This window comes from Paramacrobiotus metropolitanus, unplaced genomic scaffold, assembly GCF_019649055.1.
Source record: "Paramacrobiotus metropolitanus isolate TYO unplaced genomic scaffold, Prichtersi_v1.0 Parri_scaffold0000067, whole genome shotgun sequence".
NCBI classification, from domain to species: domain Eukaryota; kingdom Metazoa; phylum Tardigrada; class Eutardigrada; order Parachela; family Macrobiotidae; genus Paramacrobiotus; species Paramacrobiotus metropolitanus.
Window position 1 is genome coordinate 694,298 of NW_026570287.1, and position 14,112 is coordinate 708,409.

Consider the following 14,112-nt stretch of genomic DNA (forward strand, 5'->3'; position numbering starts at 1 on the left):
AAAATTGTTATTTTAATTCCCATGCTGTATTTGTGTAGTGTTATCGCGAGCGAAGCTTTTCTTACTTTTATGACAACTGCCTCATAAAGAGGATTAAAACTACAGTATGTTTCCACGTTTTCTGGTCTTCCTTCCCCGTCTCGCCGTAAACAGGGCACGTTACAAGCCCGTGTACCCAGTTCGACAGTGGCAGCTGGAGGGAGACTTTTAGAGTGTCTGTCTTTTTATGAACCCTCCTCAACGAAAGTCAGCTTACCTTTATCACATAAACTTCAAAAGGCCACATGCAGGGAAACAACGAAAAAAGCGAATGGGTCGCGCCGGTTAGTACGCCAGTGTGAACATAAACCTTTTGATAAAAGTATGCAAAACTGTTTTGATTCCTGAGTTTCCTCCCATTTTGACCACAATGACTGATTTGCATTACAAATCTAATATGTATGAAAAGATTATTCTAATAGGCATCAGCCCACAAAATAACAAAATGGCGAGCGTAATGACACTACTTCACAATGTAACCGTACTCTTAATTTCGGATACCTGTAGTTCTTAGACAGTTCTAAGTGTAAAAGTACAGTAAGTCGAGCATTTTTATTGCGAGAGACCATCCTGTCATGCACATTACCAGGTACCCATCGTTTTTACAGAAGAGCCTATTATCCAGTAAAGATGGCGGCGACCGGTTAATTTGATCCTTGTTCCGCGTGAATTAACGCCATCATATTCAGTGTTCGTCTGACTTCTTGTATCAACATGAACTTCAGATAATATCGACCTAAATTTCGATGTAATTCCGCAGTGACTGCTACGTAATTATTGTCCGTCTCGCGGCTTTTGCCTAAGGTGGAAAGGTCGCAAATTCGATGAAAGAAAACGACACTTTCACAATATATATATTATCACTGGAATGATAGTTGCAAATCGGTCCCCTAAAGACGCCACGGTTTTCTTGAAAAAACGCCGGTGTGTTGGATGGTATTACTGCATGACAGACGTGCCTACATTGTGCTTGTGCACTAATACCCCGTACCCGCCCGCACGCTTATGCAAATCAATGTAAGTAATACCACAAAAATAACCGCGAGGAACGCGGAAAACCTTTTGATGAAAATCTGCAGTAAAGGTAAGGATTCGACAGATGCACGACTTATTGTAGATATTTACTGTATTGCACGAGTACAATATGAGCTACCGGTAGTGTACCTTTCAAAATTACGCTAGCGACAACGTCATTTCGTCGCTAGCATATGAAATCAGTTTTGTAATACTTACTACGGTACCATTTACCTACTACGAGTTGAGTCGAAGAAACATCGCGATCGCCGTGGGATCCTGTCTGGGCCTTCAACGAAGTTACTTGGAGGAAATTTACATGAAACCCAGGTTTATGTGGGTACGTCATTTCCAGGATGCTCGATTGCGCCGTCTTGTGTTTGCGCCATTTGAGGGTACTTTACAATTGTGCACACTGAACAGTAAATGAAAATAAAACTGTTCTCAATCGGACACCACAGTTAATCAGGCAAAACTATGCAGAACTTTAAATTTTAAAGCTTTAGTGCAAAAGGTTTTTAATGTATATCAGGCAGCTATAGCAATTAAGGACTTCACAAATACCGTTCTCAGGGTAAATTTACTTGTATAAATAACAACAAATAGGAGCTACTGTGACATGTTCCAGGTTAAAAATTTTGCTTAACGGCTGCCAGCCAGCTTTTTTGAATTTCTACCACACGTTATTATGTCAGCATAATAATTCTGCTGCACTGTTACAGCCACATCGCGTCCAAGCATTTCAGCAGGTGGAACCTGGTGGGTCTGACCATGCAAACGGTTTTTCATTAGTATGGTTTGTATTAATAACTGTATTCAGCTGTAATAAACATGTTTTCACCAAATAGTGCTTGCAGCAACCCTTGGGTGAAGAGCTCACCTGATTATATATATAATTATGCACGTGAAAGAAAAAGGCGGGCAAGTCAGTGGTCAGTACTGCGCGCAAGTTAAATAATAGTGTTAAGAATCAAAGCTTACCAGTTAGCAACGAATTGCAACGGAAATACAATATAAAGGCTGACCAGAGGCTATTTCAAGCCAGCAGTATCTAAACCCGCATCTGTTTACGGGACTGATTGCAAATCTGCAAGTTCGTTTGTGGGATTCATTGCAGATTTGGGTTGCAAACTTTGACGGACGAAAGATTTGAAGTTTATGTAAAACGTCGTACGGCAGATTCATTTGTTATTTCCGGCCGGTGTATTGTACTCTGCACAGTCAGAACTGCAACTGCAGTATCCGATCGCGATATCGTATGACGTGTATTTAAGTGCTGTACTGCAAAAACTTATCCACATACTTTTTTAGCCTGTGCCCATTGCACAAGTAGACTCAAGCGTGTGCACGCAACATATGCAATGTTCATTAACGTCAAACATTAATGAACATATAAACCCTGCCACCGGTACATTTTCCAATAACTGTTCCGGTGGCAGGGTTTGAAGCAGCGACACTCTATTAATGTGTTTTGTAATTCTATTCGAAAAAAGTCTAGACAAAAAAGAAAAGTGTATCAAAAAGACAGCACGCGACAAAAAGACGATTGGCTATTGCATAATAACGATATAAGCACTAAGTCCTTCTATTTCAAATAAACATCCACAAACGCCTTGTCGGCAGATCGGTTATCAATCACCTTTACATTTCGACATGAATACCGCATCGCACTCGAGCCCCCCAGACCAAACAGTAACCACAAAAAGACTGCTACGTACAATGATTTTTGCTGTAAGGGACAGTGTGAAGTGGCGACTCTGAGCTGGTGCCAGAAAAGAAAAGAACCGCGCTAATTCCTACGTATAGTACGGGTTTACAGTACGTGTACGCTAGCATTGCCATGGTAGGTTTCTGACATGCTAAAAGCTTTTAATCACTTTTGCTGACGCTGACATTACAGTGGTATTCTGACATGGAACACAATCCCTTTACCCCGTTAACTGTGTTGACTACCGTTTGTAATCCACAAAAAAGAAAAAAGGCGCTACGGCGCACTGCGTGTTTGTTGTATCCCTGGCATTGAGTGCTACATTTGTCACGTCAAAGTTAGCTGCAGTGCATTCTGAATGAGCCACGTACGTATGTACAAGTACAAGTAGCAAACAGCCGTTATTACACATTGGTTGGACACATCAAAGACCTAAACGTGTATCCATTGCTAAACTGATCCAGCAGCTAGATCCCATCAGCTGATATTAAATCGGGGATCTCATGGGTCCGGCTTCACACACAGGCCTGTACGAGCGCGCAGCGGATATCTTCTCTAGTTGGAGCTTGTTGAGCGGATAGCCGGATAAGTTGTAGTGTGCTATTGACTCATAAAATCTCAACGAAACACTTCCGTTTCACTGGATGTGGTCTGGCGCACTGTGACGCGTGTACTGCCCCATGATTCCTTAACAAAAACATGCAAAAATGAATGTTTTGATAGCGGGGAGCAATGGAAAAGTCGTAGCCCAATTTGCCACTGTCATACACCACTGGTGGCGGTTGGTTGTGGACTTGTACTGCGGCACACAACGGCAGGCACTCATCATAGAGATTTTCGGGTGACATGACAGATCATGCTGGTCTTTTTCTGTGTATGGTCCGTGTGTGCATGCATGCGTCCCGGCGCTCCCGACGGGTCTTTTCACTATTTTTTACGTCAATGGCGGAAAAAGAAACATAATCGTTACTTTGCGTGTGTCAGCGCTGGTGCGGACACAAATTACTTGCCGACTGGTGTGTGTCGCCGACGACTGCCGCGCCGTGGATTCCTTATAGCGGCCAAAAAATTGTGGATTAGTTAGGATTTTCTTGTGCGAACGAAATACTGTTTAATTTTGCGGCCCCGTATATAATACGCCGGACGATTACACATTCCGATTGTTGTTATATGGATTCCCTACATGATAACTCAACGGCGCTATCTGATCCAGAAAATTCATCCATTAATGCCCGACATCGGGAATTGTATATCCTTATCTTAACCATCATACCCACATTGATTATTGTCATTGGAACAGTGGCCGGAAATGTGCTGGTCTGTGTGGCGATTGGCTATAGTCGTCAGTTGCGGAAGAACATTACAAATGCCTTTTGTGCATCGCTGGCGATTAGGTTAGCAAAACTAGTGTTGTATGCAAAAGAAAGAAAATGTAATATATAACAGCATCGACGGGAATAGAATTACAGGCTTATGACACACTCGTATTGGTTTTCCTTTTTGTGCAAATATTTGCACTGATGATTTTGCGATTTAGCACATTAAGGTTAACACGAACAGATACTGCGAAGGCTGGACACAAACGCCTTGCACGAAATGTTTTATTTAAATTACAGATGAAATACCGGTTTAGTTTACTGTCATATTTAAAAATTATCTTTTTCTGGTTTAATTTGTTGGCGTCCTGCTGACGGTTCAGCAAAACTGCAGTTTTGAATCAGTAATGAGTTACTGTACACGAATCGAAATACTCTTGACTTATACGTAGTTTGGTCTAGGCTGACCACTGTATTTCTGACCGTATAATTACTGTATGAAAGCATCGATATTATGCTTTGAAGTTTATATTTATTGGTCAGATTATTGCTTGATACCGTACTTAGTGAAGAAGATAAGAATCAAATAATTGAACTAAATGATTTAATGAAATTGCTGTAAGCAGAGTTATTTAAAGCCAGACTGAATGGCGGTGAGCTTAAATAATTTTCGCTTTACGACTGATCTCGTCGAAGAATTTGAAGTGTACAATTACGTGTACGGCTCTTGTGATTCGAATTATTATAAACGATTTCAGTTTACCTATTGTTCATACTAATTACCGAAATTAGCAAAGGTGTTTGGCAAACATGAAAAGCACAACCAATTTGTATGAATTATAATGATTGACGTCTTGTATAAGTATAGGCTAAATGCCTATATGAACACTTAAGTTTCGATGTTTGTCTGAATCGTAAAAAGCACAAGTGCATCCAGCTTAAACGGGTCGAAACAGTTAATCAATAGTTTTGTTTGTATACTTTTAAACGGGAAATCACGAAATATTTGCTGGAAAAAATGGGTCAACAGCATTTGTTACTGTAATTGGTAATCCTTTTCCCTTAACTGACACCACTTCCGTTAGTTTCCCATAAATTTCCGGGAGCGAATGGTCGACGGCTGGGTAGAGCCAATTTAATCATTTACAACCAAAATCAAAATTATTAAGTTGGCCTATTTGTTACATTCTTTCAACAATTTTGACTACTGTTATATTCATTTTGAATGTTTTAAGTTTAAACATCTTTGCCTGCAGGATAGTTTTTGATTTACTCACGTATATAATTATCACTTAAACATTTTATGGCCATTGCCGAATTAAAAGTAGAGTAACATTTTATGTTGGAGATAGCCATTATACAAATACCACCTATTCGTTCATCCAGAAGTAACGACAGCATTTTCCCAAGGGCAGCTATTTCGGAACGGCAACCGAAAGTAGTTTTATTTATGTAATCTATGGTATCCATTATAAAATGAAATGACATCGTTTTTCATATTGAAGGTTAAATGGTGCACCGCAGCAGGGAAGGGCTAGGTTAAACTTCTTCGTAGTATAATTCCCGGCTGGATGCATTGCATGATGTTCTGGATGCACAGCATCTATTAACTACGATATGCAATAAGCAGTAGCGTGATGGCGTCAGCAACAATAAATCAACTGGACCGTTTTTCTGCCTTCAGTTTCCAGCGGTAAAGACCCCATGGGAATTTCTGTATTAAATAAAATAAACTGTACAAAGCGGTTCCGATGAGATTGTACCCGAAAGCACTTGAAAATGCACTGGCGGAATGCAGTAAGTAATTGCGTATAAGTTGGTCGTATTGGATACACGACGATGTCAGAGCGTGCGGCAGTTCAGTTATATATAGCACATAGATTTTTGGCTACAGATAAAAGTTTTGCTAATCTACAACAGATGATAACACATAGTATTAATAAATAAATTATATTCGTCTGCATGAAACCAGAAACAACGGTTTCCAGATTTGTGTCCTTCAGATATACTGTACTGTTTAAAGTCGTACATCAGTTATTATGTACGGCTACGTACATCAGTTTACTATGGTTTATCAATGGCTAGTTAAGGAAACAGTTTGTATTCTTTAACATAATAATGCAAGTAATTTACATGAGGACTTTTGTATGTGTCTGTTACAAGAAAACCTTAAAGAACAAACAGAAAAGATGCCGGGTAGTAAGCAATGGTTATTTAATGTTACCGCTTCCGGACTCCACTGGGGCATTGGAGCCCCGGCTGCTGGAGGCTGGTGCTCTCTGTGATCGGCTGTGTGCGGTGACCGTGGGTCACAGAAGCCGGTCGACCGGGGTCGGCGGAAGAGCGACCAGTGCCCTGCGCAACCGAAGGCCCTTTATTGAGCAAGTGCGAAATAACAGCAGAAAACAGCAGGGGTGGCGGGTGGTAAAAGAACAGAGATCACTGCGCGCACACGATATCGAAGGAGCACAGACAGACAGCAATGAGAACTGCAGAACCATGCAATGCGAGCACACGAAACAGTGCCAAGTGCAAACAGCATGCCCGTGCATGACGGCGGCCGCTTTGATCTAGCGCCACGGCGACGCGCAGCGCCACCAACAGACTCACGTAACTCGCAACACACGGCGAAAGGAGAGAGAGTGGAGCGCATGTCCTCCAGCTAACATTAACATCAATTAACTCGTTAATTGTCATTTAATGTTACCGCTTCCGACTCCACTGGGGCATTGGAGCCCCGGCTGCTGGGAGGCTGGTGCTCTCTGTGATCGGCTGTGTGCGGTGACCGTGGGTCAGCAGAAGCCGGCCGACCGGGGTCGGCGGAAGAGAGCGACCAGTGCCCTGCGCAACCGAAGGCCCCAAACAAACCCCAAACAACCCAATATAGGATGGATGCAGCAGTTTGCACGGTTCTGCGGATGTATTTGGAGAAGATTCGAGTTCCGTTGGGAGTAGGCAAAATTCGGCTATCTTTACGGCGTCGTTGCCGATACGAGCGGTGTAGCGTGATGATCCCGATGTGGTATGGCAGGATCCGCGGTATGTCAGGATCCGGTCAGGTTTTCCGCGCAAGGTGCTACCGCCGCTGGGGTCTGCTTGCCGTCGGAGTAGGCGCACAGGAGGTGTTGGCCTTGCATGCCGCCCGAGGAAACTGCAACCACCGGAAATGGAAATAAAACGCAACCGCCGCTTGGGGTCTGCGTGCCGTCGGAGGCAGGCGCACCGGAGGTGATCGCCTAGTATGCCGTCGAGGAAGGTGCAACCGCCGCTAGGGTCTGCTGGGAGTAGGAAGAGGGCGCCGTCGTTGCTAAGAGACCTGACTCCGTCCGAGGAAGTTGCAGCCTCGCTGGTGGTCTGCTTGTTGTCGGAGGTAGGCGCACCGGAGGTGATGGCCTTTATGCCGTCCGAGGAAAGTGCAACCGCCGCTAAGGGTCTTGCTGTCGAAGGAAGGCGCAGCCGACATTGATGGGCCACTGAACCTATTTGCCGTCGGAGGAGGGCGCTGCGGTTGAAGGGGCCTGTCTGCCGTCCGAGGAAGATGCAGCCGTCATTGGTGGCCATTGCCTACTTGCCGTCGGATGAGGCGCCGCCGCTGGGAGGGCCTGTCTGTCGTCCGAGGAAGATGCAGCCGTCACTGGTAGGCCTACTTGCCGTCGGTGAGGGCGCCGCCGTTGAAAGGGGCCTGTCTGCCGTCCGAGGAAGATGCAGCCGTCACTTGTGGGCCATTAGGTCTACTTGTCGTCGGATGAGGGCGCCGCTCTGAAGGGGGCCTGTCTGCCGTCCGAGGAAGATGCAGCCACATTGGTGGGCCATTGCCTACTTGCCGTCGGAGGATGGCGCCGCCGCTTGAAGGGGCCTGTCTGCCGTCCGAGGAAGATGCAGCCGTCACTGGTGGGCCTACTTGCCGTCGGATGAGGGCGCCGCCGTTGAAAGGGGCCTGTCTGCCGTCCGAGGAAGATGCAGCCGTCACTGGTGGCCTACTTGCCGTGGAGGCGCCGCCGTTGCTAAGTGGCATGTTCTCGTCCGAGGAAGATGCAGCCGTCACTGGTGGGCCTACTTGCCGTCGGATGAGGGCGCCGCCGCTGGAAGGGGCCTGTCAGCCGTCCGAGGAAGATGCAGCCGTCACTGGTGGGCCTACTTGCCGTCGGATGAGGGCGCCGCCGTTGAAGGGCATGCCTGCCGTCCGAAGAAGATGCAGCCGATATTGGTGGGCCATTTTCCACTTGCCGTCGGGAGGGGCGCCGCTGCTGAAAGGGGGCCTGATACCGTCCGAGGAAGAAGCAGCCGCCGGTGGGCCATTAGGCCTACTTGCCGTCGGATGAGGGCGCCGCTGGAAGGGGCCTAACTGCCGTCCGGGGAAGATGCAGCCGTCACTGGTGGCCTACTTTGCTGTCGGAGGAGGGCGCCGCCGTTGCTAGGGGCCTGTTTGCCGTCCGAGGAAAGCTGGGGGTCTGCTTCGTGGAGAAGGCGCAGCCGAAGTTGGTGGTCTGGTATACCTCCGAGGAAGTTGCAACCGCCGCTGGGAGTCTGCTTGTTGTCGGATGTAGGCGCAGCCTAAGTTGGTGGCCTGGTAAACCGTCCGAGGAAGGCGCAACCGTTGCTAGCGGACCGGTCTGCCGTCCGAAGAAGATGCGTCCGTTGTTGCTGTGCCTGCTTGCCGTCGGATGAGGCGCCGCCGTAGCCAAGGGCCTGTCTGCCGTCCGAGGAAGATGCAGCCATTGGTGGGCCATTAAGCCTACTTGCCGTCGAATGAGGGCGCCGCCGCTGAAGGGGCCTGTCTGCCGTCCGAGGAAGATGCAGCCGTCACTGGTGGGCCTACTTGCCGTCGGAGGAGGGCGCTGCCGTTAAAAGGGGGCCTGTCTGCCGTCCGAGGAAGATGCAGCCGTCATTTGTGCCATTAGGGTCTATTTGCCGTCGGAGGAGGGCGCCGCCGTTGAAAGGGGCCTGACTACCGTCCGAGGAAGAAGCCGCCATTGGTGGGTCATTAGGCCTACTTGCCGTCGGATGAGGGCGCCGCCGCTGGAAGGGGCCTAACTGCCGTCCGGGGAAGATGCAGCCGTCACTGGTGGCCTACTTTGCCGTCGGATGAGGGCGCCGTTGCTAGGGGGCCTGTTTGCCGTCCGAGGAAAGCTTGGGGTCTGCTTTCCGTGGGAGGAAGGCGCAGCCGAAGTTGGTGGCCTGTATACCTCCGAGGAAGTTGCAACCGCCGCTGGGAGTCTGCTTGCCGTCGGATGTAGGCGCAGCCTAAGTTGGTGGCCTGGTAAGCCGTCCGAGGAAGGCGCACCGTTAGCGGACCGGTCTGCCGTCCGAAGAAGATGCGTCCGTTGTTGCTGTGCCTGCTTGCCGTCGGAGGAGGGCGCTGTAGCCAAGGGCCTGTCTGCCGTCCGAGGAAGGTGCAGCCGACGTTGGCGGGGCACACCGGCCGTCGAAGGTGCACGCCTGCGTTGAGTAGGGACCTGTCTGGTGTCCGAGAAAGTGCCCTTGCTAGATCCCAGCTTGCTGTCGGATGTGGGCCGCCGAGGGTAACGAGCCTGTCAGCCGTCCATGGGAGGTGCGGTACCTTGCCGTCCGAGGATGGTGCAGTTTCGCCAGTGGCCTAGCTTGGTGCCCGGCCGTTGAAGGGGTTGTCGCTGCCGGAGGTAGAGCGGCCGTAGTTAGGGTCCTTCTTTGCTGTCCGGTGGAGATGCAGCCGTAGTTGAAGGCCTGTGTTGCCGTCGTCGGTGGCTTGGCTGACGTCGTGGTGCGAGTCGCCACCGTAGCTGGAGGCCTGTCCTGCCGTCCAATGAAGGCTCGCGTCAAAAGTGGTGCAGCTTTCCTTCGTGGCCTGTCTTCCCGTTGGCCAGCCACAGCAGATAATTGATGACGGCTGTAACTTGTCCGCTGAGCAGTGGTTGATCGTGTGCGCTTTATCCTTCGCACTGATGGTCCTCTGAGGCCGCTTAACGTGTGAGCGACGTAACGCGTTCAAGCTGAGTGCAGCTGTTCGCTTCGGCTTGGCTCTTCGGATGCGGTGTGGATTTTGATGACGCATAAAGAGCTGATCTGAAATTCTGGCGAGGATATAGCCAGTTACCGATGGTGACAGCCTGACAGACTTAGAGAGCGATAAACGAAGAGCTGAACCATCGCACAGATGGCAGCTAGATATCAGCTGTCGCAGGTGCGCGGAACACGGCGCGCGGAACGGCTAAACATTCCGAAATCCAAGATGCAGATCTAGGAAGATGAAAAATCTCCCAGAGAACAGAGATCACTCGCGAGAGATCAAGATAAAAGAACAGAGATCACTCGCGCGCACACGATATCGAAGGAGCACAGACAGACAGCAATGAGAACTGCAGAACCATGCAATGCGAGCACACGAAACAGTGCCAAGTGCAAACAGCATGCCCGTGCATGACGGCGGCCGCTTTGATCTAAGCGCCACGGCGACGCGCAGCGCCACCAACAGACTCACGTAACTCGCAACACACGGCGAAAGGAGAGAGAGCGGGAGCGCATGTCCTCCAGCTAACATTAACATCAATTAACTCGTTAATTGTCATTTTGTTCTTGCAGCGATCTCCTATTGGGCATTTTTGTCTTGCCCATAAGTTTTGGCCGTTTGCTCACCAATAACTGGACACTTGGGAGTATATTATGCAATGTGTACATTTCCATGGACGTCTTCCTGTCCACAGCGTCGATTCTTAATTTATTCATTGTAAGTGTGTTTGGTTTAACGCTCTGATGGTTGAGTTTTCTGGAGTAGTTGTTTGTACGGTTTACGCACAATCAATATTCAAAGTAAACTTTAACCTTTCGGCATTTACACATCAGAGGATGAGTTACAACGCAAAGCAAGCTGTCCACATTCTCACAGTTCATTGCCAAAGTCAGAAGCGATTAGGAAAGGATTGACCTATAAGTTTGTAACTATTAGTATACAAATTCGAAAATACCATATTTAACTACTTAATTAATATGTTGTCTCTTTTCTTCCAGTAAAATCTATTAGCCGATTTCAGCTTTTTTTGGTGGCATAAAATCTCACCTCCTAATATAGCTTTTTCTCCTTGTAACTTTGATCGTAATGTCCGTTGACAGAAATTTCAAATTATGAACTGGCTGTGTCAAATACCTAATTGAAAATGTGTTAGCAGTCTAGCACCGACGAAATGTTCCTGTCATTTATTATTGCAAAAGTATCCCCGTAAATCGATGCTTGACTTTGAATTCTGTATTTAGTTGACTAAATTCTTCGAAAGATGTGAATAATATAAATGCAGTAGTAAATTAAATATTTTCATCCCAAGAATTTTATGGTTCTGTTGCTGCAGTCCTGTACGTTACCAATGAGGATATATTTCTGCCTCTCGATTTGCTAAAAAAGTTAAAATTACGCCGTACTATGTGAACTTCAAGTCCGTAATTAGCCTTGATCACCTCACATCGGCTTCCTTTTTTGGGATCAAGATGACAAGACATTAACCAGTGGTTTACTCGCGTTAGTCCCATCGTCCCGGTCTCGGTTAAGTGAAGCATGCACTCGACGCTTCACGTTCGTTGTTAGCATAGCATGCATTTCATCCAGAGCGCTCGATGATTACCAATTCAGCGTTTTGCCGGTTAACTTTACAGACCGCTCACTGATACATACATGTATATGTGTAAAGTACCAATCATGTAGGTCTCCATCGATCGCTATTACGCCATAACGCGGCCCTTTCTCTACCGGACCATTATCAACAAGCGCACCGCCACGGCCATGCTGACCTTTGTATGGCTGTTGTCCTTCGTCATCGCCTTTGTCCCGATCTACTTTGGATGGAATACATTCAGTGGTGTTGTCCAGAATCGACATAATCCTATCCGGTGTGACTTTCTGGTGGAGAGTCTACCCTACAGTCTAACGATCGGCGTGGGCACCTTCTACATCCCGTTACTGATACTGTACTTGATGTATATACGGATTCTCACCATCAGCTACGCCCACGTGAAAGCCATTCGTGCTCAAACGACCCTGTATAATAATAACCTGGATGGTAATGCCGATAAACAGACGTCTAATAGTAATACGTTACGGGAGCATCGCGCTACCATTACCCTGTTTATTATTATGGGAGCGTTCTCCATCTGCTGGCTGCCGTATTTTACACTTTTTACCATCAGTCCCCGGCTGGAGGAAACTCACACTCAACCGGATCCGCTGGTGGCCGAAATATTTTTATGGATGGGGTACGCGCGTAACTGGTGTAAAGTAGTGGTTCGTAAAGACACCGTAAAATCATTACAACGCTGCATTCAATACCGGCAACTATAAAACGCTTTTTATTTTCTTCTTAACACACACAAAAGATCCCATTGTATCGCGTTAACGAGGTTTTTATGGTGTCGTTTTGTAGGTACTTTAATTCCTTTGTCAATCCCTTTGTATACGGCATGACCAACCGGGAATATCGTAATGCGTTCAAATTGTTGTTATGCAGCTGGCGGAAGTCGCAGAATCCTGTGATGCATCCACGTGAAACTGATTTAATGTGCATGTAGTTGGCGCGGGACCGACTACTTAACTGTACCGTTCTAATGTTCGTCAACATTCTGCGGGAGAATTTTTCTATTATAGCACTTCTAATCAGATCTGGCTTAAGAAACATGACATTCCTCATTTGATTACCGAGACTTCTACCGACCGACGACGATGACGACGTCGTCGCGGGCCGATATATCTCTCTATCAATGCTGGCAATTGAAGTGTGCACACCAAGTTGACATTTGTTCTTAGGGATACTTGAACGGCGCACTTTAAAATAAACCAAACCCAAATGACCGGCAACATGCCTGGAAGCTGTATAAGAGAGCGAGAGCGTGGTGGCGGTGTGGTCTCCTGCTGCGTAAAAAGACAAGACCAATTAAAAACGCAGAATGGTTTCCTTTGAAGTATCGACTGTCTGATTCGCCTTGATTGATTTCAGAAACTGTCATATCAACGATGCCTGGCTAATTATCATGCCCTCCGGGTTTACAGTCTGCCACTTCAACTTGCCACATCGTAATATTATCCTCCACAACATCCCCATCTGCAAAAATATGGGCGTGAGCAGCACACTGCGAATCTCAGCCTTCTCAGGCAATCGTTGCTAAATACACAAACAGAAATTCAAAAAACACAAAACATAAACAGTTTAACAGCGTTTGTCCAAAAACAGTACTGCGTAACGCTTAATTACGTACATATGGATAATACATATAATTGTATACTTTATTCGCAACAATTTTAAAGGCGAGCATCGCTCACAAAATTGATACGTTCAAATATATAATTATTGTACGAAGTGTTAAGTACATATTACGCGCACAATGTATAGCAGTTTTTGGAAAAAGAAAATATCTATATTTGTAGTCGATTTACATTGAGTTCGTTTTTTGAATCGATTTGATTCTAGCTGAGGCGTACTGTGTAAGAAAAACGGGAAACCGAAAAACCCAGCGTAGCGGTAAAGATGGACGCCGGTTTTCTGTTTAACTTTCGTATATAAGAATTCTCGAGATATATGTATTTCTGATTTTCGCAAGTCCACAAATTCTTGATTTTTATCACTAACTATTGAATATACCCTTACTAACCCTAGCTGGTAATTTATTGTCGTTCGGACAGTGACAATTTTATTATCGTAGGTTTGCTTTTGTTTTGTAAAAAAATTGTCCAGAGATTTGTAGTGTAATCGTCATGCCGTCTAATATGATTACCGGTCCCGGATATGTAGCAGATCTAGACGGCCTTTTGCAATATTTACGCTGGCTTAACTTTATCGTCCAGTGGAGCTCTGTCCCGCTGAACGAAACCCTTCGCGGTACGCGGAAATGGCGAAACCGGCATGGAATGTGTGAAATTCGCAATGAAGGAAGGAATATTATAGTGTGTAATATGCATTACATCCTCAGGGGGGTTTGAGGCCAAGCAGTTGTTCTTTCTGAGCTGGTGCAGCGATCTCCGACGTCGACGCTATACCAGTACGGACCGCAAATCAGTAAGCTTGATCAAGGCCGATAAGT

At 46.7% G+C, this 14,112-nt stretch overlaps 1 protein-coding gene across 1 annotated transcript; it reads left to right on the forward strand.

The window, feature by feature from the left end:
- The first annotated feature begins 3,096 nt into the window (after positions 1 to 3,096).
- LOC129594365 (histamine H2 receptor-like) lies at positions 3,097 to 12,972 on the forward strand. The gene is made up of 4 exons (XM_055491031.1): positions 3,097 to 4,155; positions 10,636 to 10,780; positions 11,747 to 12,294; positions 12,462 to 12,972. The coding sequence occupies exons 1-4, from the start codon at positions 3,932 to 3,934 to the stop codon at positions 12,604 to 12,606; spliced, it is 1,062 nt and encodes a 353-aa protein (XP_055347006.1). The 5' UTR covers positions 3,097 to 3,931; the 3' UTR covers positions 12,607 to 12,972.
- The last annotated feature ends 1,140 nt before the right edge of the window (positions 12,973 to 14,112 follow it).

Excerpts from the sequence above, each read along its gene's own strand:
- LOC129594365 (XM_055491031.1), top strand. The coding sequence starts at position 3,932 with ATGGATTCCCTACATGATAACTCAACGGCGCTATCTGATCCAGAAAAT. Across the intron at positions 4,156-10,635 it reads TGTGCATCGCTGGCGATTAG|CGATCTCCTATTGGGCATTT; the intron begins GTTAGCAAAACT and ends TTGTTCTTGCAG. Across the intron at positions 12,295-12,461 it reads GAAATATTTTTATGGATGGG|GTACTTTAATTCCTTTGTCA; the intron begins GTACGCGCGTAA and ends GTCGTTTTGTAG.